Genomic DNA, 27,475 nt, shown 5'->3' with positions numbered 1-27,475 from the left:
TTGTTGCCAAGTAACCCGACGTCTCCACTAGACAGAAATGTCTTGCCATTTTGCTGGACAGATGTGTCATGACAGAAATGTTCTCTCGCTGTTTGCATGGAAAGCAGCGGTGTTGATCATTTCTGTTACGTTTTCTCTTTCTGGCAGCAAAATGGCAAGACATTTCTGTCTAGTGGAGACGTGGGGTAAATATTATCTATCCGGTTGGAATCAAGACATTCCATCAAAAATTGCCATTTTCTTGGTCCACAAGTGTCGCAACTGTTTCGCATCTAGTGCGCTGTGTTGCTGACAACAACGGGAAGGATGCGCACTACTTTTGACATGATTAAAAAAACGTCGCGAGTCGGATTGCGTCGCGACTTGATTGTGCGACGTCCGGTTTGGTGGTGGCCCGACAATAGAGCGCTCAAGTAAAATTTCACCTTATTCCGCAAGTAGTTTTGACAACTCAAGCATAATTTTTCAAATCGACGTATCTAACTTTTTCACAGATCTGAGTAAATTCATGGTCAATGTTGGCGACCATTTCACTAAAATAGTTTTTTATAAACAGACTTTTCATAAGTTTTTTCATGCTTAACATCACCAGGGATATAGCACGCACTAGGTAAGAAACAAAACCTACTCATTCCATATCATTTTCACAATGAATTTTGACAAAAATACACATACACCGGGTTGGTTAGAGATACGTCATGCCAGACACGTCGCTTTTGTATGGTGCCAGTTTGGTGTATCTGTTATTTTTGATTTTGGCTAGATACGTCGTTTGGTTTTCTCATATATCAAAACGGTGTATATCAGTAAAGTTGTAAACGTCAAAATAGTTAGATACGTCGTTTCAAAATATATGCTTAGTTAAACAAATTAAGCAATATTATGCTTTTGGTCGAAATATAAAGTGACCGAACGTGCTAAAATTGATTTTTAACGTACTTAGAAATGTCGCAACTCAATTTGGATTAGTGCATATTGTCTAAGAGCAACATGACAGCTTAATGATGCGCAACAGAAAAAATAGATTCAAATTTACTTCGCAGCTGCAACTTCGCATGTGCTTCTAGCGACGACTTCGATTTGGTGGTGCGACGATAATAAATCATCAAACAGTGATGTGGATTCTTCAATTTGCTTTATGAATCATGCATACAGCAGTAAACCCGGATTTGTTTACATTCTCGAGTTACGTCGGATTGAAAAGTTATGCTTGAATTAGTGCGTGGTGTTACAGCCATAACGGAAAATTGTCGACCTAATCATCCAAACGAGCACTTTCATAACGCGTGTAGTTTTCCTGCACCTAGCTCTCGGACGGACGTGACAAAAAATGACACGTCCAAAATGTCACTCGCTCATCGTTTTGACGTTTCGATTTCGATCAGCCGTCTTGCGTGTGACGCGTCGTCCATCACCACACCTCCTGCCTCCCGTCCGTCAGTAGACCAGAGTTAGAGCAAAAAGGAACGATTTTCGTAAAAGTTTATTCACTTTCTTCGCATCATCCACCCACGCAAAAAGCACCTAGCGCGCTTCGTGGAAACAGTCTCCGGATTCGTCGCGATTCGAATATTACCAAGTGATAGGAATAATATATTTTGGAAGGTCACTTTTTCGGTGCTTGACGTAGCACTTCGGTTCGGTCTATAAATAAAAAAAGGCAATGACAAGCTGAAGGGACGTCGACGACGGAATAAAAATCAATCAACAGCTTACTTTGTGTGCAGTCTGGAAGTGGATCCGGAGAGGTGTTCAGTGCGTTTGAATTATAATTTGTTAATCGTCATTGTGGTATTTATTGATTGGCTATTCTAGTAGGTAGTTCTAGTTATATAAGTAGGAAAGTGTTGGAAGTTCCCGAAGGAGGATTGTTAAGATAAGTCTCACAAGATGTCCGGAAAAAGTATTATGAGCAAATTTGTGATACGGAACATTGTCCAGATGGTGGTCAATTGTTCGTACGTCTGCGTGTTCTACCTGATGCTGCTGAGCTTACTGGACACGGCGGGGGTCGGAGCGAACAAGCTCCCCGAGGAGGACATATCGATGGCGACGGAGACCAACGTGAGTACCTACCCCCATATCTAAATCACTGCTGCAGCAGGACGGTGTGTGGTTCTGGGCTTTGTTGGCACCAGCAGATACCGACAATTACCAATGTCTCGTCGGCGAGATAAAACTGTTATCTGCTAAGTAAATGAGCGATTGTGGAGTGGTTCGGCCTGCGTTTGGACTATGTTTAACTATCTACTCAGCCAGTGAGACGGCGTCCCGTTTGATTTATGGCGCTTTATTCTGAATTGATGTGTAGTTAAGGGCAAAGAATCGCCTTGAACATCTTGTGTGCCTTTAACTTCCTTGATAGGGTTTATCAAGTTCAACTTGGTTGGAAACTGTATAGATGTGGTTTTGTTTTTTATTTTGTTTCTTTAAAACTTATAACTTTCTCTGAGGGTGACGAAATCGATTCCCCGCCGGTCCCGGAAAATCTCTTGACTTCCTTAAGCATAGAGTATCTTCGTTCCTGCCACACGATATACACATCCAAAAAGGGTCATTGGCAAAAAAGCTCTCAGTTAATAACTGTGCTGAGAAGCAGGCTGGAAGATGGCTTAGTAGGTCTTTGTGGGAATCATTCCCAACGTTTTGGTCCTTCTGGCATCATTTTCAAGGGTTCAGTATGTTACTGTTTTCTAGTCAAGATTGGTTTTGCATAACGTAAAAATGGCCTGTTTTTCGACTTGATCCGACTAAGTTTAACGATTCGTGCATCGGGTATTCTGCAATAGTTTACGCTGGTCAAATTCGGGCATTTAGTTTTGCTCTTTTCCACTTAGTCGGACCAAGTCGACAAACAGGCCATCACTATCACGTGGTGTAAACTAGCCTAATTGAGTAATGCAAAAAAAAATACTTTTGTTAACATCTCGACTCAATGAAGAGATGTAAAGATAGCGTCTTCAACAAAATTGTATAAGAAGCATGCGTCGAAAAAATGTCCAATTAAGATTCACCGCACTAGATGACGCTGGTGTTATTTATATTACAGATATTTTTTGTCTACTAAATACTAAGTCTTCCGCAAGAGTAAATGTTTGAAAATATCAGCTATTCCTCCCGATAATACTCCATGAATTTCTTCTTGAATTGCTTCCTGGTCACATCATGTGATTCTTGCCAAGAATTTCCAGTATTCCATTTAGGTTTCTTCCTGAGATCCCTTCTAAGGATTCATCAAGGAATTTCTTCCGGAACTCCTTCTAGGATTTCACCCGGGATTGCTTTATTGTTTTCTCACGGGATTCCTTCAAGGATTTCTCTGCCTTTGTTCCAAGGGGTTTCTGCAGTGGCAATTCCCTAACGTAACTGTTCAACAAGTGAAAATTATTGATTTTTCTGAACAAATTAGCTTGTAGTTAGTTTAAGGGTCGTTGAACAGATTAAAAGTGAGGTTACGAGACATCACTATTTTCTCGGGATTCTTTTCGGTATTTCTCCATTTATCCTTCCCGGGCTACTTGTAGGGATTTTAACTAGAATTCATTAAAGGTTTATTCCGTTTATTCCAGGATTTGGTCATGGATTCATCTAGGATTGGTTTCTGGAACTCCGTTAGGAATTACTCGAGGGATTCTTTCACTGATTTCTCCCGGGATTTCTTCACAAATATTTTGGTATTCCATCAGAGATTCCTCCATTCCTTCATTGATTCATTCGGCTTCTCGATTCAGGAATTTCCGAGATTCCATCAGGAATTTCCGAGATTCCATCACGAATTTCCGAGATTCCATCAGGAATTTCTCAAGGATTCTTGGGTTTTCTGTCGAGTAACATCCATTCCTTCATTGATTCATCCAGGGAGTTCTTTATTGATTTTCTCGTTTTTTTTTGGATTTATCTCAAGAATAATTCAGGGATTCTTTCCGGGATTCCTTTATAGAGGCTTCTCTTCGGATTTCTTCCGACATTCCTCCATTGATTTGTCACTGGATTCCTTTAGATTTCTTTAGAAATTTTGCCCAGGTTTCCAGATTCCTCACGCAATTTTTCAGAGATTCCTGTCGGGGTTTCTTCATTGATTTTTCCCGAGATTTTTTATTGATTTTTTTTTGTATTTTATCGTGGTATTTCTTTCTTTTCTTACGAGATTTTTTCCAGGATTTCTTCATTGATGCTTCCCGGGTCTTCCTTAGGAATTGCTACTGGGGTTTCTTCAGGTTGTCTGTCAAGGATTCTACCAGCAGTTCTTTCTGGAATTCCATTGGAAATTCTTATCAGAAATTCCGTCCGAAATTCCACTTTTTTTCGGGATTCCATCAGAAATATTTTCCAGCATCAGGGATTTTCTCCGGGGTTCCGTCATTTTTCGTCTGACTGCGTACCTTTTGGGATTTTTCACGAATATTCCATTGAAGATTCATCTCACCATTCCATCAGGGATTCTATTATTAGGGTTTTTGTTTCGAGATTCCGTCCGGTATTTTTTTTGCTTCCGGGGTTTCGTGATTGATTTTTTCCTCATTTTCCTTCAGAGATTGATTGATTTGTCTTTATTTAAGAGACTTTCAGCCCTTGGCTGGTTCGTCTCTCTTCAGAGATTGCACCCGATATTCCTTCAGGGATTTCTTCCGGCATTTCTGCTGATTTTCCTTCATTGATTCATTCCGGCACTTTTTTCAGGTTCTCACAAGATTCATTTAGGAATTCCTTTCGAAATTCTTCCAGAGCTTCCTTTACCCGAAATTCCTATAGGAATTTCACCAGGAATTTCTTCAGAGACTTCTTTCGGGGATTTTTGCCGATTTTTTCAGGGATTTCTTCCGAGATTCTTTCAAGAATTCTTTCAAGGACTCTCCCGGGATTATTTTCGGGATTTCTTCCTATTAATCATCCTTCGATCCAGTGCGTCTCGGATGTAGCCTCACTGCCGATCTTAGCTATACAAATGGTGCTCTGGTTGTCACAGTAGAGGTCTATCGGTTGCTTCATACCAAACTGCGACACAAGTCCATACCACCAGGAAGCCTCCTGTACCGCAGCAGATAACGCCATGTACTCAGCCTCGCAGGTGGACAATGCAACGGTTGGTTTCCTCTTGAAGCTCCATGACACCGCTCCGCCTTGAACAGTGGAATGTATCCACTGGTCGACTTCCGGTCATCCGAGTCAGCGGCCCAATCAGCGTAGGAAACACCATTTATCTTCTCGTTACCAGATCTTGAGTACTGCAAATTCATCGTTGACGTCTCTCTCAGGTATCGCATTAGATGCTTGACGGCCTGCCAGTGACTCGGTCCGGGATTGGTGTTGTATCTACTCAGTTGGTTGACAGTGAACAGGCTATCGGGTCTGGTGCTCTGAGCAAGATACATAAGGCACCCTGCCGCTTCCTGATAAGGTACCGTAGCCATTTGTTCGGCTTCTTCTTCGGTTCGCGGTTATATTTCCTTCCTTAGTATGACTGGGTGCGGTGTCCATCGGTGTTGATGTGGGTTTCAATTTTTGCATCTTGAAACGGGTCAAATTCGATTCAAGGCAGGCTTCTTTATCGAGCGCTATATACCATCCTCCGTACGCGTAATTCGCATCCCCTTGGCATCCCCAGGCAACTCTTTGCTGGTCCATGGTCCTGCATGCGAAACATGCTGCTCAGCTTGGCCTTGATTTCGTCCTTTATGTCTTCGTCGTTGGAAAACAGCATCAGGTCGTGATCCACGTAGATTGCGACAAACAGAATCTTGCACACATTGGCAAGTACAAAATCTTTGTACTTGCCTGGAAGTATGTGCTCCCGACCGCTGCGCCTCGACACCTCTGATCTGGGTGGATATGAGTTTTGTCGTGGTGGGAGCACAGGGATCAAGTTTATCATGGTATTGTCAGCATCTTCAACTTCACTCAGGGTCGCATCGTTATCATCGGAGGTTTCATCGTTGACATCGGTGAAGAATTCTTCGTCTTCGTCTCCGATTGGTACTGCGTGCTGGACTTCGTTTGGTGATAGGGATACCACCTTTTCATGCTCCATTAGAATGATTTTCCTGGTCTGACTTGACGATGCTTGAACTGGAACAATCTCACATTCATTGATGAAGTTCACCTCCCGACTGATGGTAATAGTCTTCGACTTCTGGTTGTACAGCCTGCGACATTTGGTTGGAGAACGATTGAGCAGGTACATGGCAGTAGCAACAGCCTCCGCCCAGAATCCTTTCGTCAGTTGGGCCATGTGCAACATGCACCTATAGCACGCTCCACGATGGATCTGTTGGCACGCTCCGCCATTCCGTTTTGCTCCGAGGTATACGCATTTGTTGTTTGGTGGACGATTCCGTAATTCTTGAAACCCACGTTGACGTATTCTCTTCCGTTGTCTTTTCGGAGTATTTGCAGCTTTTGTCCAGATTGTCGTCCCGCCATTGCATGGAAATCCTGGAAAGTTTTGATAACCTCAGCTTCCGACTTCGATTAAAAAAAAGTTCACATCCTGCGTGACTTGTCGTCCTGGAAAACTTTATAATAGCGGCTTCCCCCAAGCGATTTGATCTCCATCCGGTGGTGCCAGACCTCCAAGCTTCCTGCTTTTGAACATGCTAAAGCGATTGATTTACCTTTGCTCGAGTTTAAACAGATCGTTCTGATGGCTTCCAGTAGCGATCACATCGCCGTCCCGATCAATCACCTTGCACCCATCGTTGTCGAAGATGACAGCGTAGCCCTTCTTCACGATCTGGTTGCCCGATAGTAGATTCGCAGACATATCCGGCAGTAGCTGCACGTCATGGACAGGAATCTCATCGCCGTTGCAGGAAGGTTGCAGTCAGAGATGGAAACACTCTCATCGTGAATCAACTCGCGAGTGTAAAAGCAACAAACGGTTTACTCACGGCGCCGAGAGTAAGCCGTGTGTGAGTTTATTTGCACCCGCTTGCTTCACGAGTATGAAGCAAAACAAAAACAAAAACACTCATGAATTTTTATTCGCGAAGAACAAGTGGAGATGCGGGAATTGCATTTTAGTGAGATTTTAATAGCAAAATAAGTAATTATCCATCAGATAGTAGCGTTTTGTGCTTCATTGTTCCTGAAAAGTAGTTCTGTCTGTTTTTTCACGAGTGCGACCAGCTTCGTTAGCTCGCGAGTGAAGGAAGTGCGAATATATTCTGGCTTCTGTTGTTCACGAGTAGGATAGCTTTGCGTTTGTGTCTACTCAGCTGCATTCCTCACTGTTTTCCATCACTGGTTGCAGTACAGATCGGCACCTACATTTCAAAAGGGCGTAACTGCATTTGAAAGTAATACCTTCTTTCGAAGCTGTAGGTCGTACTGCCTCCCTTACACTTAAACCACCGTGGTTGTCGTAAAGAGGAGAGTTTTTCCCATCTGGTACTTGTTGTGAAATACATGGAAAGCATAATACATGATCCACAGCTTTAAAAGAAGGTGATAACTCGAAAAGCAGTTACGCCCTTTTGAAATGTTGGTGTCGAGATGTGCCCGTTGCAGTGATCTTCATACTTCCTCCGCTTGCTCTCCCACGATACCACGTACCACGTGATGGCTTGATGTTCTCCAGTAGATTGCTGTTGCGTATCATATGCACGCTTGGTCCGTCGAAGTACCAGTTTTCATCTGGCATCGATTCGAATGTTGACAGCACGGTTCAGACTGCGTTGTTCTTCTTCGAGCTGCGGCAGTCCTTCGCTATAGCGAATATATATATATTCGCTACTTTGCACATTTCCGGCACTTCGGCCCCTTGGGGGGATCCGATTTCTTGCTTACCGGAAATTCCGCTTCGCTTTTTTGCTGCAAACGCCGAATCACTTGAAGCCATCGTCTGGACCTCTTGAAGAAGTTTCGTTGTTATGATATCCCCAGTGATGGGTATGCCCGAGTTCTCCAAAGCCATAATCATTGGACGGTAGTCGTCGGGCAGGCCTGCCAGCAGCAACGTTCCGATCCACCCTTCCGTAATCGTAAATCCGATCCCGTTGAGTTGATGAGCAGTCGAGACAATCCGGTTCACGTAATCGCCCATAGATTGGCACGATGTGGCCAGTTGTCTCTTCCGGTTAGACGGTTGACTCCAGGAAGGCTTGAAGTGACTATTCTACTACCTGCAGCGCTAGAGCTTCAGCTGTGGCGGAATACTACATCTCGATTATCTTGATTGACAAACGGTAATGAACAATCTTGAAAAATCTTCAAAAACGTTTAGGGAAACGGCCCATATTTAAACTATAAGAGTACGCAATAATGACGACTTGCTCGTACGAAGGTTTGAAAAGCAGTGAAAATTTATTAGGCGGAATTCTTAACTAGCATAACCAACCGCGATTCATTTAGGAATTCCTTCAGGGATTTCTACCGAGATGCTTTCATGGAATTCTTCCGAGATTCTTTTAATGATATCTTCAAGAATTCTGTCTGATTCCTACATGCATTCCTTACAGAATTCCTTTCTAGGTTTCTTCTAGATTCTCTCAGAGAATCCTCTTCAGATTCTTTTAGAAATCATTCCAGGATTTTTTTTCATGGATTGCTCCCGGCATTCCCTCAGAAACTTCTGCCGGAATTCTTACTAGATATGGTCAGAGATTCTTCAAGAGATACCTTCCGGAAGTCCTTCAGCAATGTCTCACTACTTTCCTCCAGTGATTTCTTCCGAAAAACTAAGAGAGAATTGAAATTGTCTTACGCACCGTACAAACATATTTGGGCTCCCATGCAGAAAAAAATACGTCTGGTCTGGTAAACTTCAGAAGGATTATGTTTTGTTCTATCCAAGGTCTACTTAAAATGTTTCAACGTTATTCTGAAAAAAAAGAGAAAAAAAAAGTCACGCTAATATTAATGAAATTGGTTTTTACATATTTAAGGGTATTGTTTCCCTTATTAAGCATGTGGCTCCCATTTTCATCCTACGAAGAACAAATAATTGAAGCGTTGTTTGTTTTGTTTCATATTAAATATATTTTTTTTTTATTAAAAGTGAGCACGCATATGAACAAAAAGATCAATCAGTGCCGTAATCGCTTGTTTTCGAATAAGATGAATATGGAAGCGTGAGATTACTGATGGCCTACCACGTATCGACATTTATTAACAAACTTTTCCTATTCCTCCACTTTTGCAGAATGCCGACATCGGAAGCAGCGACATGCCCGCGGACAAGTCCGGTGGATTCTTCAACTCCGACGTGGGCTTCGTCCATGGTTTCATCGCGTCGTTCTCGGTCATCATCGTGTCGGAGCTGGGCGACAAGACCTTCTTCATCGCGGCCATCATGGCCATGCGGCATCCCCGGCTGACGGTGTTCACCGGTGCGATCGCTGCCCTGGCCCTGATGACGGTCCTGTCGGCCGTGTTCGGCATGGCCGCCACCATCATTCCCCGGGTGTACACCTACTACATCTCGACGGCGCTGTTCGCGCTGTTTGGGCTGAAAATGCTCCGGGATGGGTACTACATGTCGGCCACCGAGGCCGCCGAAGAACTGGAGGAGGTGCAGTCGGACATCCGGAAGCGGGAGGACGAGGTAGGTTTGCACGTGCTTGCCAATAATGCTTTACCATCTCTCACCGAATTCCGTCGAGACACAATCTCGCGCGCCTTTCGTTTTTTAGAACTCTCAACTTTGATTTTTTTTTTTTTTCAGTTGATTTTGTTTTGTAACTAACATTTTTTTATTCTCTTTATTTGCTGAAGTTGATTTTTATTCTCTTTCCTGTTCTAACCCTCGTTGGTACTGTCTGTCTTTCTTTAGCTGTTTCTTTTTATCCTCACAATTCAATTGTTGGAATCCTAGTTGGGTTCGATGCACGATTCTATTTTATCCTGAAGTTAGAGAAACATTTGTAAAAAAATACAAATTATTAAAAAATGTTTAAGGGGTATCCCATTTGGCATAATGCCGTTTGGCATAACCCCAATTATGTTCTTTCTTCTCATATTGACCAAGTTATTCAAAATGATCATTTTGCTAAATTCGTAGTATTGGAAAACAGAAATTTAAAAATAAACCCTTACGAGTTGTACTATGATAGTCATCACCCGCTTAATGAGTCCCGCGCGATATTCCTACCGTAAATCCAATTGATCGTTCTAATCAGTTTACGTGACATGGTACGCATCATTAATGGCATGACACATATCACCGATTTCACGCTGACAATGTCCATTCGGACAATGCGGTATGTGATGATAAACTCAGTACCGCAGCTCGTTTGTTATCATAGAGTGACACTTTTGTTCAAAAAGTGAATGATATCAGTCATCATCATCCAACGTCATAAATGTAGGCCAATATGCATAAGATGATGATACCTGACCGCGCGTCACGTCATATATGGTAAGACGATATTATGAGTGGGAGTTCTGATAACAGATACGTTCTCAAATATACGTGACCTGACGGGCGTAGGTATCCCATGCAGCAGTGATTCAGAGTTTATCTTGTACTCCAGCTGAGCGAATACCAGTGGCGTTTCTTCTGTCTTTTATCGAAAACGTGTACGCTTTATTGTCTCATGTCAGTTTTCCTTTGCAAATCCAAACACAAGAGTAGAAGAAGTTGTCTCATGTGACAATTTGTAGGTGTCACACCGACACGTTTCCTATAAAAAGCAATACAAAATCTTAACCAGATGGAGGCTCATAACTTCCCTGTTTTGTAAATGGGATCACATGGAACAGATATGTGTAATACAATGGCCGACATAAGCCTTGCGCACACATCATTATCTGTGTGAGGTATTTTAGCAATCCCTCGTGATTTGGACCACGACCTCGAAGCACATTGTTTAGCCACGGTCAGCTAGGCATGTGCTTATCTATTATTTTTGGTATAAATATTGTTCCATATAAATATAGCGTTGGCATGCTGCTAGATGCTAACTCATGAATTGCAAATCAGATATGACTGTATGTTTATTCAGTTGATAGATTCAGCTATACTCGTTCCTCGAATGATCTTCAAGAGTCGTCCTTCGTTGTTGATGAGTAGTATGACAAATCGATACCGTTTGGTATTGTGACGATTCTCTACTCCAACAACTACAATCAGAAAGGAACCTCGAGCTTCGGCCGAAGAAGAGGCTGAACGTAATTTAAACGATTTGTGAATTGTTTATCTTGTGTTTGATAAACAAAAAAACATCGGATGCTTATTTCACGATTTCTTTTTAACTCGGGAGCAGTCACGGTCAGACGAACTCAACTACATCGAAGATATTTGTTTTTTTTTGAACCACGCAACAGACTTCCAATCATTTTCGTGAAATCGTTTTTATTTTATTCAAATTTATTTGAAGATTGAAGTTACGAGACACGTAGGCGTTAACGGGTTATACTGCCCAGCTGATAGTGTTTGGCTATTTTCAGCCGGAATCTTGATCGTTGAGTGTTGCGTTATAATTTGTGTGTGTAAATCCCGGGAAAAATCGCTAGAGAAATCCTGGGATTCCATCAGAAATTCCTCCGTATAATGTGAATTTTCCAGGGATTCTTTCAGAAACACGCCCTGTGAGGTCTGTAAGGATTGCTTCAGGAATTCCTTTATATGTACTCTTTCAAAAATTGTACCAAGGAAAGCCAAGAAAACCATTCACCAAATTTCTTCAACAATTCCTCCATTGATGCCTTCAGAAAATGTTCCAGTTATTGCTTTAGAAGGCCATCCGTGATATCTTTAGTAGTTCTTCCAAGGATTCTTTCTAAAATACCTGTTAGAATTCCTTCAAGAATTCGTCCAGGCATTTCCTTTAGAAATCCATTATTCATTCATGATTTTTTTTCCTGAAGTTCGCTTAAAATTCATCCAGAAACTAAACAACTCTTTGATAAATCCGTCCATGGATTATTTCCAAAATTGTTCTATGGATTCCTTTAGAAAATTCTCTAAGAATTGCTACAGAAATTCCTCCAGTTCTTTCAAAACTCATCCACGGGTTTCTTAAAAAATCCATCAGTTTCTTTCTGAAAATCAAAAGTTCAAAATTCCTTCAAAAATTTCGCAAAGGGTTTCTTAAGCACATTTTTTAAAGTTTTTTTTCAAGAATTCTTTCAGAAATTCTCAAAGATAATCCTAAAAGGGATTCCTTAAGATAAACTTCTAGGAATTCATGTAAAAATCTACAAAGTTTTTTAATCTTTCAGTGATTTCTTCAGAAATATCTCCTATTGAACATCTTCGATGGATTCCTTCAGAAATTACACTATGGATATCTTTCTGAAATTACTCCAGGAAATCATTCATAAATTTTTTCCAAGCATTCCAAAACTCTTCCAAGGAATCTCTAATGCATTTCTCCAGGGTTTCCTTCAGATATGCCTTTATGTTTTCTTAGAAATTTCTGCAAGATTTCGTTTTGGAAGTTTTCTGTGGATTCCCTCCGAAACTTTGCCTGGGATTACTTCAGAATTCTTCTAGAGTTTCCTTTAGAAAATCCTTCTGAAGGAATCATAACTTTCTCTTGAAGTTTTATATGTCTTTATAATTGACTAGTGTTTTTTTTTGAAAATATACCTTGAGGAATCCGAACAGCTATTTTATCACGAACTCCTCCAGAGATTTCCCCGTTTTTTTGTTTCAAGGATTTCATTAAAAATATTCGCAGGAATGTCTCCAGGATTTTTTAATTACTTCATCCAGGAAATCCAGCTAAAAATCATCCAGATATTCTTGCACTGATTCCTGCAGAAGTTTGTACAGATTCAGGAGTTTCAGAAGCATTCCTCCTTATATTTCCCTGGAAATATCTCCAACATTTCCTCCAACGAGCTCTAGGATTTTTCCTAAGGATTCAAAAATTTCTCACAATTCCTAGGAATTCCTACAGCAGTTTCATTGAAATTTTCTCAAGGGATTTTCCAAATTCCTCTAGGATTTTTTTTTTCTAAAATCCTCTAAGTACACTATTGAAAGATATCTTCAGGAACTCTTTCTCAACATTTTTCTCTTAGAGTTTCACAATCACCAACATTTCCCGAAAAGTTTTCCTGGAATTTTGGGAAAAAAGTCCCTGGAAATCCTTGAAAACTACATTCAGATTTTTCTTACAGGAATTGGCGAGGAGATTTCTTCAAAAAATTTCTCCAGTATTTTTTCAGAATTATCTCCAGGGATTGTTTCAGTATTTTAAGGATTTTTTTTTAATTTCAGCAAGGGATTTCTCCAAAAGTTGTTCCATGGTTTTTATCTTCATAAAATACCGCTACCTTTAAGACAATCCTGCGCAAATTACTCCATAAATTCCTAGAGAAATTCCTTCCGGGATTCTAGCAGAATATCATACAAAGGTTCTTTTTGGAGATGCTCCTGTGATTGCGTCAGAAATATATCCTGGTATTCCTTCAGTATCATTTCTTGAAAAATTTATAGAGAAACTTAAAAAAAATCCTGAAAAAAAACTCAATTTAGAGGAATTGCTGCAAGAATCTCTGAAAGAATCTGCCAAGAAATCTCTATAGGAACTTCTGCTAGAATGTCTAGATGGAATCCTATACACGAAACTGTAAATGTATGATTGCCGGAATGGCATTGTTAAGGGAATATTTAGAGGAACACCTAGAAGAATTCCACGGGAACCCCGTAGAAAAATTTTAAATAGAATTTCCCAGAAAAACTCAGATAGAAATTTTGTGTTTTCCCCTGACACTACTTACTTTGAAAAATCATAACTCAAGAACGAAGCATCATAGAAACAGAGTTTTTTTTAGATAATGAAAGCAAATTTTCTCAGAAATCTGAAAAAAAAAATGAACTAGGAAGAGTTTTCCACAAAATTTTCCACCGTTGAGAAAATTCATAAAGAAAAGTCGGAAAAACTATGCCCGAACAGCATGCACATGAACGAATACTATGAACATGATGAGAGAAGAGACGAACCAGCCAAGGGCTGAAAGTCTTTTTAACCTTTCAGGACGCGCGCCATCAAACAACCGAAACTGCACCGCGCTGGCGCTGTATACGACGAGCGAGGATTTTTGCTAGTGTTGTACTTTTTACAACTGCGCGCGTGCTGAAGGGTTAATAAAGACAAATCAAATAAAAAAAAATCAAAAAAATATTTTCGAGATGGTAATTTTATGAGCGATCATTCAGCAATCAACGCTGAAATTTTTGGAATGCTCTTTTTTTTCGTTCCTGAGTTATGGCCAATTATGTGAAGAATGACCATATAATAAATGCGTACATGGTAATTTTTCACAAAATTGACCATAACTCAGGAAAGAAAAAAATGTGCATTCCAAAAATTTCAGTGATCAAAGCTTATGCAACAACCTTCTCAAAAATATTTTTATGAAAATTTTCCGCGAGTTCGGGCATAGTGTTTCCTGGCTTTTCTTTATGAATTTTCTTATCGGTGGAAAATTTCGTGGAAAACTTTTTCCACTTCATTTCTTTAATTCCTGAGAAAATTTGCTTTCATTTTCATTAAAAAATTTAGTTTCTGCGATGCTTCTTTCTTGAGTTATGATTTTTCAAAGAAAAGGCTTATATGACACATTTGGACATTTTTCAACAAAATTAGTCATAACTCAAAAAAGAGAAAAAAGTACATTCCAAAAATTAGCGATTAAAGCTTATAAAATAACCATCTCAAAAATATTTTTTTGAAAATTTTTCACGAGTTCGGGCATTGTAAAGTTTAAGTAAAGTGTAGCGGAAATTCTATAATATTTAATGGCAATAATGACTGATGAAACTATTGACAAAATTAATACAAATTCCTCTTGGTGGAGCGGATCTGGTGTGATGGTAAATGCACGTGACTATCACGCCGAGGATCTGGGATCGAATCCCACTCCCGACAAACTCGCAAAATGTGAGTTCTTCCTTCGGAAGGGAAGTAAAGCGTGCGTCCCGAGATGAACTAGCCTAGGGCTAAAAATCTCGTTAATACAAATAAAAAAAATCCTCTTCGTAGTATTTGTAAGTTTTTTTCGATGATTTTTGGTGAAATGCTTTTGGAATTTTCAGACTATACTGAACTTTTTTTTTGGTAAATCCTCCTCCATGAGCTGCCAAAAACTGCATACCACGTGGATCAATTTTTATCAGACTTCCTTCAGTAGATTTTTTTCCATAAAATTTTCATGGGGCCTAGTTTTGGGCAAAACACCTACTTTCCAAAATGTCTACGTCACCTATATTTATTTGGAGATCTCCATATAATTCATGAGCACTTCAAATGGAAATCTGAATTACCTTGATTAAAATATACCACTGTTATTTTATGAAAGAAAGTAACTTTATTAGTGCTTTTGTAGCAATGTTTAAACAACACTTTTGTAAGGCAAGCCTGGTTGGATAAATGTACGACTCGTGCTGTACTCAAAAATTACGAAAATCAATGAAGTTGTTGAAAATGTTATCCATTAATCTCTTGAAGAACCAGAAAAGGCGGGTGGACTTGAGAATCAGAGCACATTTATTAATATACAGGGTGTTAGGTTCCTGAGTGCAAACTTTTTAAAGGGAGATAGAGGACCATAAATGGTGAAAAAAATTGTTTCACGCATATGGTCAAATCTCAACCGTTACGTAGTTATTGAACTTTCCATGTTTTTGACTCTCATTGCCTTAACTGGCTATAACTTGAAAATGGTCAAACTTATCGCAGTTTTTTTACCCAAATTCGAAAGATTATTGAATTTTCTATCAAATGGCATCTTTGAATCGATTGGTTTAGTTAAATAACTAAGTTTTCTAGAGCAAACTAGCTCAAAATAACGTGTTTTAATTTGTTTTTGTCAATTATCTTTGAAACATGCGTAATAAATTAAAGTTCTTCCTTTAACAAAGTTGTGGCTCCTGTTCCACTCTACAATTCGTTCTTTGACATTAAACGTCTATCTCTTATCGTTTTCTTGAAATTTCGATTTAAACATCGCATTTCAGGTTAAAAATTTGCAACTGTCAAGGTAAGCACTTTTTTGCGCACTGTGCCGCACATTTAAATCGAAATTGCAAGAAAATGATAAGAGCTAGAAGCTTGGTGTCAAAGAACGAATTGTAGAGTTGAACAGGAGCCACAACTTTGCCAAAGAAAGAATTTTAATTTATTACGCATGTTTCAAAGATAAGTGACAAAAACAAATTAAAACACACTATTTTTAGCTATTTTGCTCTAGAAAACTTAGTTAATTAACTAAACCAATCAATTCAAAGATGCCATTTGATAAAAAATTCAATAATAATATGGGTTAAAAGATTTCGATAAGTTTGACCATTTTCAAGTTATAGCCAGTTAAGGCAATGAGAGTCAAAAACATGGGCAGTTCAATAACTACGTAACGGCTGAGATTTGACCATATGCGTAGAACAATTTTTTCACCATTTATGGTCCTCCATCACCCTTCAAAAAGTTTGCACTCACGAACCTAACACCCTGTATATTGAACTCAAAATATTACGACTTCTGTTTGAAACATTCTACACATTTTCGATTACAAAGTCGCTTAAAAATAATCTGAGTTAAGAGGAGAATTTGTTTCAAAATAACAGCATGACTATAGTACACAAGAAGCATGTGATTCTAATTATGGATAATATTCGACCACTGTATTTAATTTTTTTACGCGTATCCAAATTGATACACAAATACACACTTCTCTCTGCAAACTTATTTTTTTTAACTAAATCTGTATTCCTGTATTTCCCTGGAACCTTTCCATGTTCGTTATGCCAAAAAATAAACCCATCAGTTGATGCGCTCGATGAACGGCAACCGCAAGGAAACAGTCGAACTGGTTCCTCTCAACGAACATGACAATAGTAGCAAGGCTCATTCGTCGCCGGATCGTACCGTCGGCGGCGGCAACGGGAGCACCATGAATGGATCGCTCCACTCGCTCGTCTCGAACGCTCACCGCGAGGTGCCTGGGTCCCAAACGATTCGCCTGTCTGCGTCGGCGACGCACCTGCAGGGCTCGAATCAGCATCTCCCCAGCCATCATCCGCATCATCTCAGTGATAGTAGCACTAGTATTAGTAGAAATAAGCTCGGTTCGTCGAAAAGTCTTGCCGTAACGATCGGCGAGCAGAACGAACAACGCCAGCGGACGCGATCCGGCATCGTGGCCAACGGAGGAATCAATGCGACCGGTGCGGGCACCGGCGCCAATGGGGTCATCTCCGATGGAATCGACGTTACTGCGGTCGGCTCAACCGGGTCCATCAACCAAAGCAAACGGGTTAGCCAAATCTTGCCAGTACATCTTTTAGTGTAGTGACCCCCATTGTGTTAACTTTGATAAAACACCACACCCACCGGGAGTGCGTTTTGGTTTCTTCCTTGAATTCTTTCAGTTTTCACTTCCTTATTCGTTCATATTGGGTTTGTTATTCACACCGCTCACCGCATTCCGTAGCAACTTCAATATCCTTCATCCTTCCAATCTCTCATGTGGTCAACAGGTTCCATCTTAAATCAACAGTAAAACCTATCGAATTCCCCCCAACCGCCCATTGTGCCCTGACTCCATCCTTCTCATCGTGCTGTTTTAATTTTATTAAGTATCAATATCACACGTCAAGCTATCCTCAATGCACGCTCCAACTTCATATGATTTCGCTCCTATAGCTCTCTGGCTAACAGCATCGGCAGTTTGGCATCGGTTCTTATCTATGAAATAAGCGATAATTTACATCATACCTATGTCTTCATAACGCTCTTGCATCAAAGCCTCGCAACACGCAGCAAAACGAGGACCCACCATCTCCTGGCCTGCGGCTGAGTGACACTATCAATGAATGCTAATCTGGCCCAAATACACCTTCACACACACATACAAACACGCACTTAGCAACACACAAGCAAAATATTGGCTACACAACGCTTGTAGACGAATTTAGAGATAAGATATAGAGGGCCTTTGTGTCCATAATATTGCTGACTCAATATTGCTTGCAGAGTTTCTTATTTCGTCATTCGTTTTAGCAACATTATGCGCGGTACTTTATATGCAGTTTTGTTTCCAGTCCATGTATCCAGCGTGGAACATATGTTTTGTCATTGCTGGTTTGTTGCAATAGGTTGCACTTACATCAAGTAACAATTTAAAGCCATATTGGTTTTGGTGAATTTGTGGGAATCGTCATAAAACCTATAAATGCGTTGACTTTAGTTTTGTTATGGTTCTATGCTGCCCCTACTCGCATAACAGTCCCATTTGACTTTTTATCACTTTTGAGTCAACGTTATGAATAATCATCATTTTCGATGTACACTCCCGATCAAAAGTTTGGGGTCATCCCCTCAAAAACATCTCATTTTTTTAGGCCTATATCTCCGCCGATTTGCGTCCGATTTCAAAACCCTAGGTCTCATTCAAAAGATAATAAGTCAAACAAACTTCGAACATGATTTAAATGAAACTTTTTCAAAAATTTTTGTGTGTTAACTTAACCCAAAGTTGCCAAATTTTCTAAAAAATGAATATAAACTTACGGCAGTGTCGCTTGAAATTGTGTCGACCAAATTTTCAGATGAGAGCGGTAATATAACCCATTTTCTATTAGCTTTCAACTGCTTTTTACAGAACTTAGCTAAATAATCTAGAAAAAAAGTTATTAACCCTCGAGCGATCGCGCTGTTGTATTTTACGCGTGGTGCTGGCGCAGGTAGTCAACCGCGCGAGTTACGGAAGGTTAAGTAAATTAACTCTTCATGTCATCGACCAAAAGTTTGGGGTCATTTTCGTAAAACGTGGAAAAGTGATTTGGTGATATCTTTGCCATCTATAGTTCAATTTTAATTCTTTTTGCAGAGCAATCTGTGAAAGTCTCGAGATGATCGGAATATTTTCCAAATTTTGGCGATTTTTCAAAGTTTTATATGGAATCTGTTGAAAGTGTAGCAAGAAAATAAGCAGCAGCGCTAAAACAGAGTAGGCGTTGAGTTTTTTTGTGTATTTTGAGTTATCTGTCAAGCTTTTTGTCGTTATAGTTAAATAAAAATAAAATTTATTTATTTATTTATTTATTTAATAACGTTTTTGCTCCTGCAAATTCAACAAAACCTGTTTTACTCCTAGTTTACAACAGAGTCAAGTGTTTAAACATCAAATGCCGTTAATTCGTACATTAGTTTTCTCTTTGGTAAACAATCCACCAGCTACCGCCTTAAGTTGTCCTCTCTTTCTCTCCTTAAAGGATTAAGTCTTGAGCCGACCGGAAAGCAAATATTACAAGTTGAAAAACTAGTAAATTACATATATACAGGTCGCACTCGATTATCCGGAGTCGGGTTCTGGCGCTTCCCAAAGTAATAAATCGCAAAGGGAATTTCCTGGAACAAGTTTTGGCCTATCTAGTAAAACTTTCTGGTGCAAAAAGGGTTCTAGGGTATCGGTTCCCTTCTTAAGCATGTGGCTCCCATTTTCATCCTACGAAAAACAAAGGATTGAAGCACTGTTCGTTTTGTTTCTTATTTTTGTATTTTTTATTGAAAGTGAGCACGAAGGTTAGCAAAAAGAACGGAATCAATCGGCGCCGTAATCGCTTGATTTCGAATAGGATGAATATGGGAGCGTGAGATTACTGATGGCACTCATAGCCTGTAATTGAGTAAATTTTCCTGGAACAATTTTTGGCCTTTCTAGTGAAACTTGCTGGCGCCAAAATGGTTCTGTAATTGAATAAATTTTCCTGGAACAAGTTTTGGCGTATCTAATGAAACTCATTGGCGCCAAGATGGTTCTGTAATTTAGTAAGTTTTCCTGTAATAATTTTTGGCGTATCTAGTGAAACTTGCTGGCGCTAAAATAGTTCTGCAATTGAGTAAATTTTCCTGGAATAATCAGGCTTATTCTGCGCGGCGTGTGAGGTGAGACGAGTCGAATGAGGTGACAAAAGTCGACTCGATCCCATTTGATTTGCATTAGTCGTCTCACGTCACGTGAGACGAGACCGTCCGTCTCACCTCACACGCCGCGCAGAATAAGCCTGAATTTTTGGTTTCACCGTATTATACTTTATATTTGAAACTTTTATGGCTTTATCAGGGCAAGCGAGTAGATATTTAAAGTAGGTAATGAAATGAAGGATTTGATAGTATTCGCTAGGGTGCGAACAAGTTCGAAATTGTTTATTTAGAAGGTGAGAATTGGGCATGTAGACCATATATGAACAATACATCACAGACAAACAGACGTAACACTTCGAACATTTTTCGATTCAAATCATAGTCACGGAAACATATTCGCTCAATGCTAAAAGGCCTATGTTTGGCCGATCACCAACTAGGTGGCGGTAGTGAGCAAACGTCAAACTCGAACAAAAACGATGCGAGCGCCACAGTTGGGCAGTTGGCCAACTATCAAATTTTGGAAAAGACCGTTAAATCGGTGTACGATGTGAATTATCAGAGTGTTACGTCTGTTTGTCTGTGAATACATCGTACATGCGTAAATCCTTTGCCTAACGTCGCTAAAATTGAAACGGCTTGGTTGATGGATTCAAACCACCACGCTAAGACATCGCTTCTTGACATTGTCTTCAACAATGCCGACCTCATCCAGTCCTCCACTATGTATGCCAATCGCATGCGCTGCTGTCAGCTCCACTTCCTCTATCGACTATACGAGGGTAACGTCAGCAAAGCCAGCCACGTTTCATAATACCGGGATGGATCGCATCACTCCTTCACCGGTGTTATAGAGGATCACTCTGTTCTGGAAGTAGCTCTACAGTGTTAGGCATTCGGGTTATTCGGGACGCCTAGATTATGTATGGCGCTCTCGATGGCAGCCCAGTTGACACTGTTAAACGCATTGTTTACGTCTAGCGTGATGACCGCGTGGTTTAGGATTCCGCTTCTTTTGGAGCCCGATCTCGGCCGTTCCGGTCCCTTATCTAATAGCATTCATTGTAAACGTATAGACCGTCACCCTCTACAGAATAATCAGTTATCCGGTGGTGTCCAGTTGATATGCCCCTAGATAGCTTCCGTATTGGGGGGTATCAAAACCAATCTTTGTCTTTTCTATTTCCCCGGAAATTCAACTTTGTCCAAGCATGCACAATTGCATAGCCATACATGTCAGGGCTAGCATCGATGGCCTCCTTAATGGCTACTGTCGGAATACCTATCGCGTCGGTCACCGGAGTAACTTCACTATGGTCGGTTTGGCCGTAGAGGATGGAAGCCCATGGTTGTGTATCGTGGCGCGGGAACAACGTTTCCACGATCTTCTGCAGCATTCCGGGTGAGCTTTCTCGGGGTGCTGACGCGCTCTTCGTTTGGCCATGACCGCCCTGTATAGGCTCCATCCCAGTGGTCGTGTTGGCTGAGATATGATCGGATATCTTCTTAGCGTCAGTTTAGTCATGCTGTAGGCCTCACTACTCCATTCTACCCTCATCGGTGTGCGTTCTTTGCATCCTCCTTCTAGTTCTTTGGCAAGATGCGTGGATTCCTGCGATTTCTGGGCAACACTAGTATACAGGTCTGCGCCCATTCCTGGGTAGGGATCGCCTTGGCATTGCGGTAGCGCATGCGTGGCTTAGGGTTTTCAACTATATTGTCGATAGGCAGTTCTTCGGTGTTACCCTCCATGAGCAATCGCTCCACAACTGCCGGATTGCCGAAGCGCGAAGCCAGTCATCTTTGATTGCTGTCGATAACCCTTGGTTGTGGCCGTTTTCCTCCGAGTTCAACCGACTTGCCAGATGGTCACTGTGTATATACCCATTGTCGTTTGAGCTAGGTTTTAGACTCGGGCTTCACCGATTATGGACGCTGCACATTCTTACTGTAGGGTTTTCTGTCGCCTACGTTTGCGACTGCCTCGTTCAGTCTAACCATAGATATCTTCGAGTAGAGCTCAACCTCTTGCGTAAGTTGACCGGCTATCCTACTCTAGACCCTATACTCGACCGACCAGACTTGAAGACTTCAACCATGACCACGGGACTCAATCTCACTAATGCGCTTGATAGCAATCTAGCATAGACGAGAACTAGCCTCTCGGCCACATAGGGGACGTTATAGCTGCAGTAGTACCCTCGTTGATCTTCGTTATTGCGAAGGCCTTGTTCGACGTGGAAAATATTTCTTGAAGCGGGAATCGACGGACTGTACAGAGCGCCGCTAGCTTCGCCTTATCCGCTACTGTGTTCCCGTTGCCAGGAGGGATGCTGTATGGGTCCCCTAGTAGGGCAGTATTTGTATTTGAATCTGACACTGACTGCCACAACAACTGTTGTGCGGCCTCACGGTGGTTGAAGTTCAACTGTGTAACTATCATCGGTTGTTTCGTCCTCCACGTGTGCCGGGACATTTATGCCCGCCCGTCGTGTCGCAAATTGGGCATTTTGGTGCCTTATTGGACTCCCTGACGATTTCACAACCACGCTCAACGACGAGCCCCTCATGTCCCTCAACACCTTGGTATTGATTATTAGCGTGTCGCTCCTCTTGCACTTGCAGACCGGCTTTGCCTTTTGTATCAGTGACTTCCTCTTATCTGATGTGATGATCCGAAGGTTCTCTTTTCCTTGTTTCGGTTGACTTCTGGTCATCTGAGGGTTGACCTCTTGGTGCTTGATTTCTTTGATAGTTACGCACTTTGTAGCCAACTTAGGGGTCTGCTTACTAGTGCTGGTCGCGCCTCTACAATAGATTCCGGCCATGCAGCTTGAATCGTGGAATGATTTTCTCTCATCCCTACGGCTCCGGCGTGCTGCATGGTTTCGTGCGCCATCATCGAGCTTCCAGCAAAGAAGAAGCTGTTCGTTTGGGTGGACCGCGCTCCGCTCCTCGGCCAGAGCCACCAACTTGGGGAGTTTCAGCAGACCTTGCAAATGTTGTTCCGCTCGCTGGTGTACACGATCCTTATCGACTTGCTAATCGATTACCAGCATTTTTGGTCGTCCACTCCTGTTGCGGTTCAGCCTTGGATTCAATGCCCGCGTGAGGTGTACGCAATTTACCGGCGCTGTACAACCTCGTGCCGCACCCTGCTTGTTAACTGAGTCTGTTGGGTCCACCTCAAAGCCGCTATCTTTCCCTCCCAATGTAGTAGCCGCCAAAGATACTGGTGGTTATGTATGCAAGCAAGAAGGCCACCTAAAGGTTGGCACCGGCCGTTATGGGGGCTGAGCTCAGAGCCTGATCAGCGCAAATCAGGAGTGTTCATGTGAACCTACTTCCATCCAGTGTCAAAAACTACAGGTCTGGAACGTTCTTTAAGGTTTAACGGGATGGAAGGCGGCGCTGACATCAGGGGTGGTAGATCCTACCCTCTACGCCCACCCAAACATGCCCACCTGCGCGCCATCTGCTGTTGGTTCTAATTTGTAAACATCTTTTGTTTAGTTGTTTATAAACATCAACAATAGTAAAAACATTAGCGTTTTTTTTCTTCCTTTCGGTGCTGATGCTCAGTTTTTACGGTAATTATCGAAAATTCTAGAGTTGTAGTGTTTAATTATCCTCATTTAAAGCACCAGAACCGCTCTGGGAGTTTTCAATTTTCAACCGATTTCCACACTCCAAACAAAACGAAAACAAAAACAAGCGAGAGTAGAGGCAAATCTTTCATAATGGCAAAAACAAACCACTGATTTTTTTCGGAATAAAATTTTTCAATATAATCTAAATAAAATGTGTGGGATTATGCTTGAATCACATGCTGACTTGCTTTTAGCATGATAAAACGGTGTTAAAACCCAATTTTGCGAACGAAAATAGATATTTTCTTGGTTGGCCGTTACGTCCTTCTAATGGTACTAAAATTGAATAGAGGGTAGGCGCAATTTATTCCCAGTTGAAAGCCAGCTTACTCCCCTGGCTGACATTAGCTCATCCGGCGTTACAGTTCAGTGTCATCCGACTCTATAAGATGATAGGATGTCGTCGCTACTAGCCGTCACCTAAGCGTGTACCGTACCTGAGAGAAGAGGCAGCTCACTGACAGCCACGCCACGATGTTTACATTTCTTCTTACATCTTTTTACAACTTTGTGCGGCAGTTTGAAAATATGATATTGATCAAAAATTATTGGCATATTGAGTTTGTTGCGACCGAAAAAATAAAAGAATAAAAAATAAAATGGTTTTTAGCCATTTTTCTTATGCGATACATTCCATATAATCTTCATTAAACGGCCGCGGGGCAAGATGGGTCTCCTTTAATTTCGAACGTATTTTTGGAGCATTCAAAAGTTATTTATTTTTTATTACAAGACTATCCCATAATAAATGACTTCAATCAAGCGGAATGAACGCTCAAAATTATAACATAAAATTATGATATTTTTTTTTTGTGAAAACATCGATTTTCAAGTCGCCTAAGGACCACTCAAATCATATTTTTTTTTATATTCCAAATAAATTTATAAAATGTTTACTAGTAGGTCTTGTTTACTCAGTATGGATATGGAGCATATGTGAATGCGGAACAAATCTTATATTTTGACGTTTTTCGTTGAGAAAATGTAAATTACTTAAAAGGTGACCCATCTTGCCCCGCACTTTTTTTTTTTTTTTTATCTGTATTTACGAGATTTTTAGCCCTTGGCTAGTTCATCTCGGGACCCACGCTTCACTTCCCTTCCGAAGGAAGAACTCACATTTTGCGAGTTGGTCGGGAGTGGGATTCGATCCCAGGTCCTCGCCGTGATAGTCAAGTGTTCTAACCATCACACCAGGTCCGCTCCACGCCCCGCACTTTTTTCACGGCGCAAAATCGATTACTTTTTAAAACTGCTTGTTTAACATCATATTTTGTATTTAATGAACTTTTTATCGACTTTTAGCATAGCTAACTAGTGTATTAAAGAGTAGCGGACGAATACAAACCAATACGATTTGTATTTAAAAAGTTATGGTGATCCATCCTTAGGTGACCCATCTTGCCCCACCCCACCCTATCTGTTTTTTTGCTGCACTAAAAATTAAAAATTGTATTTGTCCAATAAACTTTTGTTTACTTTACTCGAATGCATATAAAATATTTTAAATGTATAACCTGAATTTCGGAATGTTTTAGGAATTCCCTGCAAAAATTTGCTTGATCTTCTATAAAGAATGTAATTAAGTTTCATATTTGGTTCTATCTTTTCTATGAAATCACATAGAACTTTTGATTATGGGCGGGCTGATCTAAAATGATCCTATGGCACATTTCTAATAGCTTGTATACTTTTCTTGGTTTTCCCGAAAGATAATAATTTATTGATGTTTGGGTTTAACCAGCTTACTTATTTGTTTAATTTTATTGCCAGTTAAAATGGATTACACAGTTTACACATACAAATACAATAAAGCGCGCATTTATTCCACAATTTGGTTTAGGATTTCGTATATAATTGTGCTTATTAATGTCCCTCCGTTTTGGTTTCTACCTTTATGTATCTAGGTATTTATTTCCGGATTGCTTTCTTCGCTTGTGCTTTTTCTCAAACCCGCTAGCTTCTAGTAGTGCTTCCAATGTCCAATTTGCGCTCTGTAAGCCGACTATTCATCTAATCGTTATACTCTTCCCTCATAAAAAATGATGACAATCTTAGCTGGAACGTGAAACGTCGGCCACCGTCGTCCAGGACGCCGAAACGGGCGTCATCCGCAAGAACAAGCAACGCAGCGCGTGGAATCTTTTGCTCCGAATCTTCATGCAGGCCTTCACGATGACATTCCTGGCGGAGTGGGGCGACCGGTCCCAGCTGACCACGATCATCCTGAGCGCCCGCGAAAACGTGTACGGTGTGATCATCGGTGGCGTAATCGGACACGCCATCTGCACCGGGCTCGCCGTGATAGGCGGCCGGATGATCGCGCAGAAAATCTCCGTCAGAACTGGTAGGTGTTTTTTTACGGTTTTGTCGAAATGGTTTTGGTGAAAACCGTCTTCTCTTTCCCCTTTCAGTAACCCTCATCGGTGGTGTCGTTTTCCTGGTATTCGCGGTCAGTGCACTGTTCTTCAGTCCCGAGGAGGAACCCGTCAAAGTGTCGCCTTAGTGAGGAGAGAAAGCGAGAAAACAAAACAGGACCCCGCCCTTCAAAGAACACAGGATAATGACCATTCTTAGCCCTAGGTATATTAACTTTAGTTAGGCTTACTTTTTACCACCACCCATCGTGAAGCATTACAGTGCTATTACCGTACCTTTATGCAGTTATAGTTTATTTTCATTTGTCAGACACCACCCCTCAATGTGAATAGTCCATCGTCGAGCCGATTGTAAGAAATGATATTAGTTTTTTTTTTCTTTAGAAACGCTTAAGTCCAAACGGTGAAACACACTGAATTTGTAAGATGCAATAAAAAAAATCTTTGTAAAACATACAACCTGGCTGTTAATGTACGAAATTCGAACAAATGTTGTAGAATGAATTGGAATGTACTGATTTGTGGATATTGGGGATACTAATTCACCACAAATGACGACTATTTGGAGCTATCCCTTTTCAAACGTAGCAGGTACGTGAACTGCATTTTAGACGTCGACTGCAGGAAATTACGCAGCTGTTTAACCTACAATGTTACACTTGAAATTGACAGGCATGGTTTTCGATGCCATTATCTGCACATGGCCCAATCAGTTCTTGCGTTTTTGTGTACAGGTAAAAACGACGTGATAAATCATACCTAACTGATGTGCTCTGATAACACTGGAAATGTATTAATTGGTTAGAAAAGATGTGAAAATAAACTATGTTCACCATTGGAAAGGATCGCTCTATTATTACATTATCCGAAATTCTTCTTAGCCAGATTATCGATTTGTAAAACATTAATAATGTGTTCAAATGATTGCTAGGATTCTACATCCCTCCCTTCTTTTATAATCACTAGGCTTCTTCTTGATCATATCTTCCAATCCACGCAATGAAAAATCCAAAATGATCCGATAGTAGGAAGATTTTGTTTTGTGAGCAAAAGTGAGGAATGAAAGATGGAGGCCGGTTTGGTTCTTTTTGTATATTTTCTTGTTGTTGCGAAATTTTCGTTCTTTTATTTCATTGTGATTGTCATGTGTGCCATGGTAACCACTAATTGCTACATTCTATGCTTTGTCGTTTCCCATGCTGCTTGTTGGTATCAAAAATATTCAACAGGTATTATAGTTCCATTGAAATCTTATTTAGGTTTTGGAAGATTCATCGTAGGAGATTCGCCTCATAGGCTCACAATGGTGTACCCTCATCACGTTTTTCAGGATTTGAACTTAACATATGACAAATGTGTTGACGTTCGCCTGGAAGGAATCACAACAGTTTCTTGAAAACAACCCAAACAATTAGAATTTCTTCGGAATTCTTATGTGCATTTCATTTCTTTGCACATTTGAGCTTTTGTAAACTTTACATATTGATACTCCAAGAGGTGGAGTGGATAACTGACACTGAGGAAGATTACAAGTGGTAGTCGAAATAGGGCGGAATTAAAAGGCACGAAACTGATTACACTCATTCAAAGAGGGTATTCTGCTTAGAGGGTTCGAAAAGTCGGTACAAAGACT

General features: G+C 40.8%; 1 protein-coding gene across 1 annotated transcript; it reads left to right on the top strand.

Annotated features, from left to right (window-relative positions):
- The first annotated feature begins 1,398 nt into the window (after positions 1-1,398).
- Positions 1,399-26,684, top strand: LOC109623281 (putative divalent cation/proton antiporter TMEM165). Its single transcript, XM_029856251.2, has 5 exons — positions 1,399-2,064; positions 9,140-9,541; positions 16,714-17,202; positions 25,523-25,811; positions 25,879-26,684. Exons 1-5 carry the CDS (start codon positions 1,891-1,893, stop codon positions 25,968-25,970), a joined length of 1,446 nt encoding a protein of 481 aa, XP_029712111.2. The 5' UTR covers positions 1,399-1,890; the 3' UTR covers positions 25,971-26,684.
- The last annotated feature ends 791 nt before the right edge of the window (positions 26,685-27,475 follow it).

The sequence above is a fragment of the Aedes albopictus genome, chromosome 3 (assembly GCF_035046485.1).
Source record: "Aedes albopictus strain Foshan chromosome 3, AalbF5, whole genome shotgun sequence".
NCBI lineage: Eukaryota > Metazoa > Arthropoda > Insecta > Diptera > Culicidae > Aedes > Aedes albopictus.
The sequence above is the reverse complement of the archived record's forward strand: the minus strand, read 5'-3'. Positions and strand labels throughout refer to the sequence as shown.

Excerpts from the sequence above, each read along its gene's own strand:
- LOC109623281 (XM_029856251.2), top strand. The coding sequence starts at position 1,891 with ATGTCCGGAAAAAGTATTATGAGCAAATTTGTGATACGGAACATTGTC. Across the intron at positions 2,065-9,139 it reads CGATGGCGACGGAGACCAAC|AATGCCGACATCGGAAGCAG; the intron begins GTGAGTACCTAC and ends CCACTTTTGCAG. Across the intron at positions 25,812-25,878 it reads GAAAATCTCCGTCAGAACTG|TAACCCTCATCGGTGGTGTC; the intron begins GTAGGTGTTTTT and ends TTCCCCTTTCAG.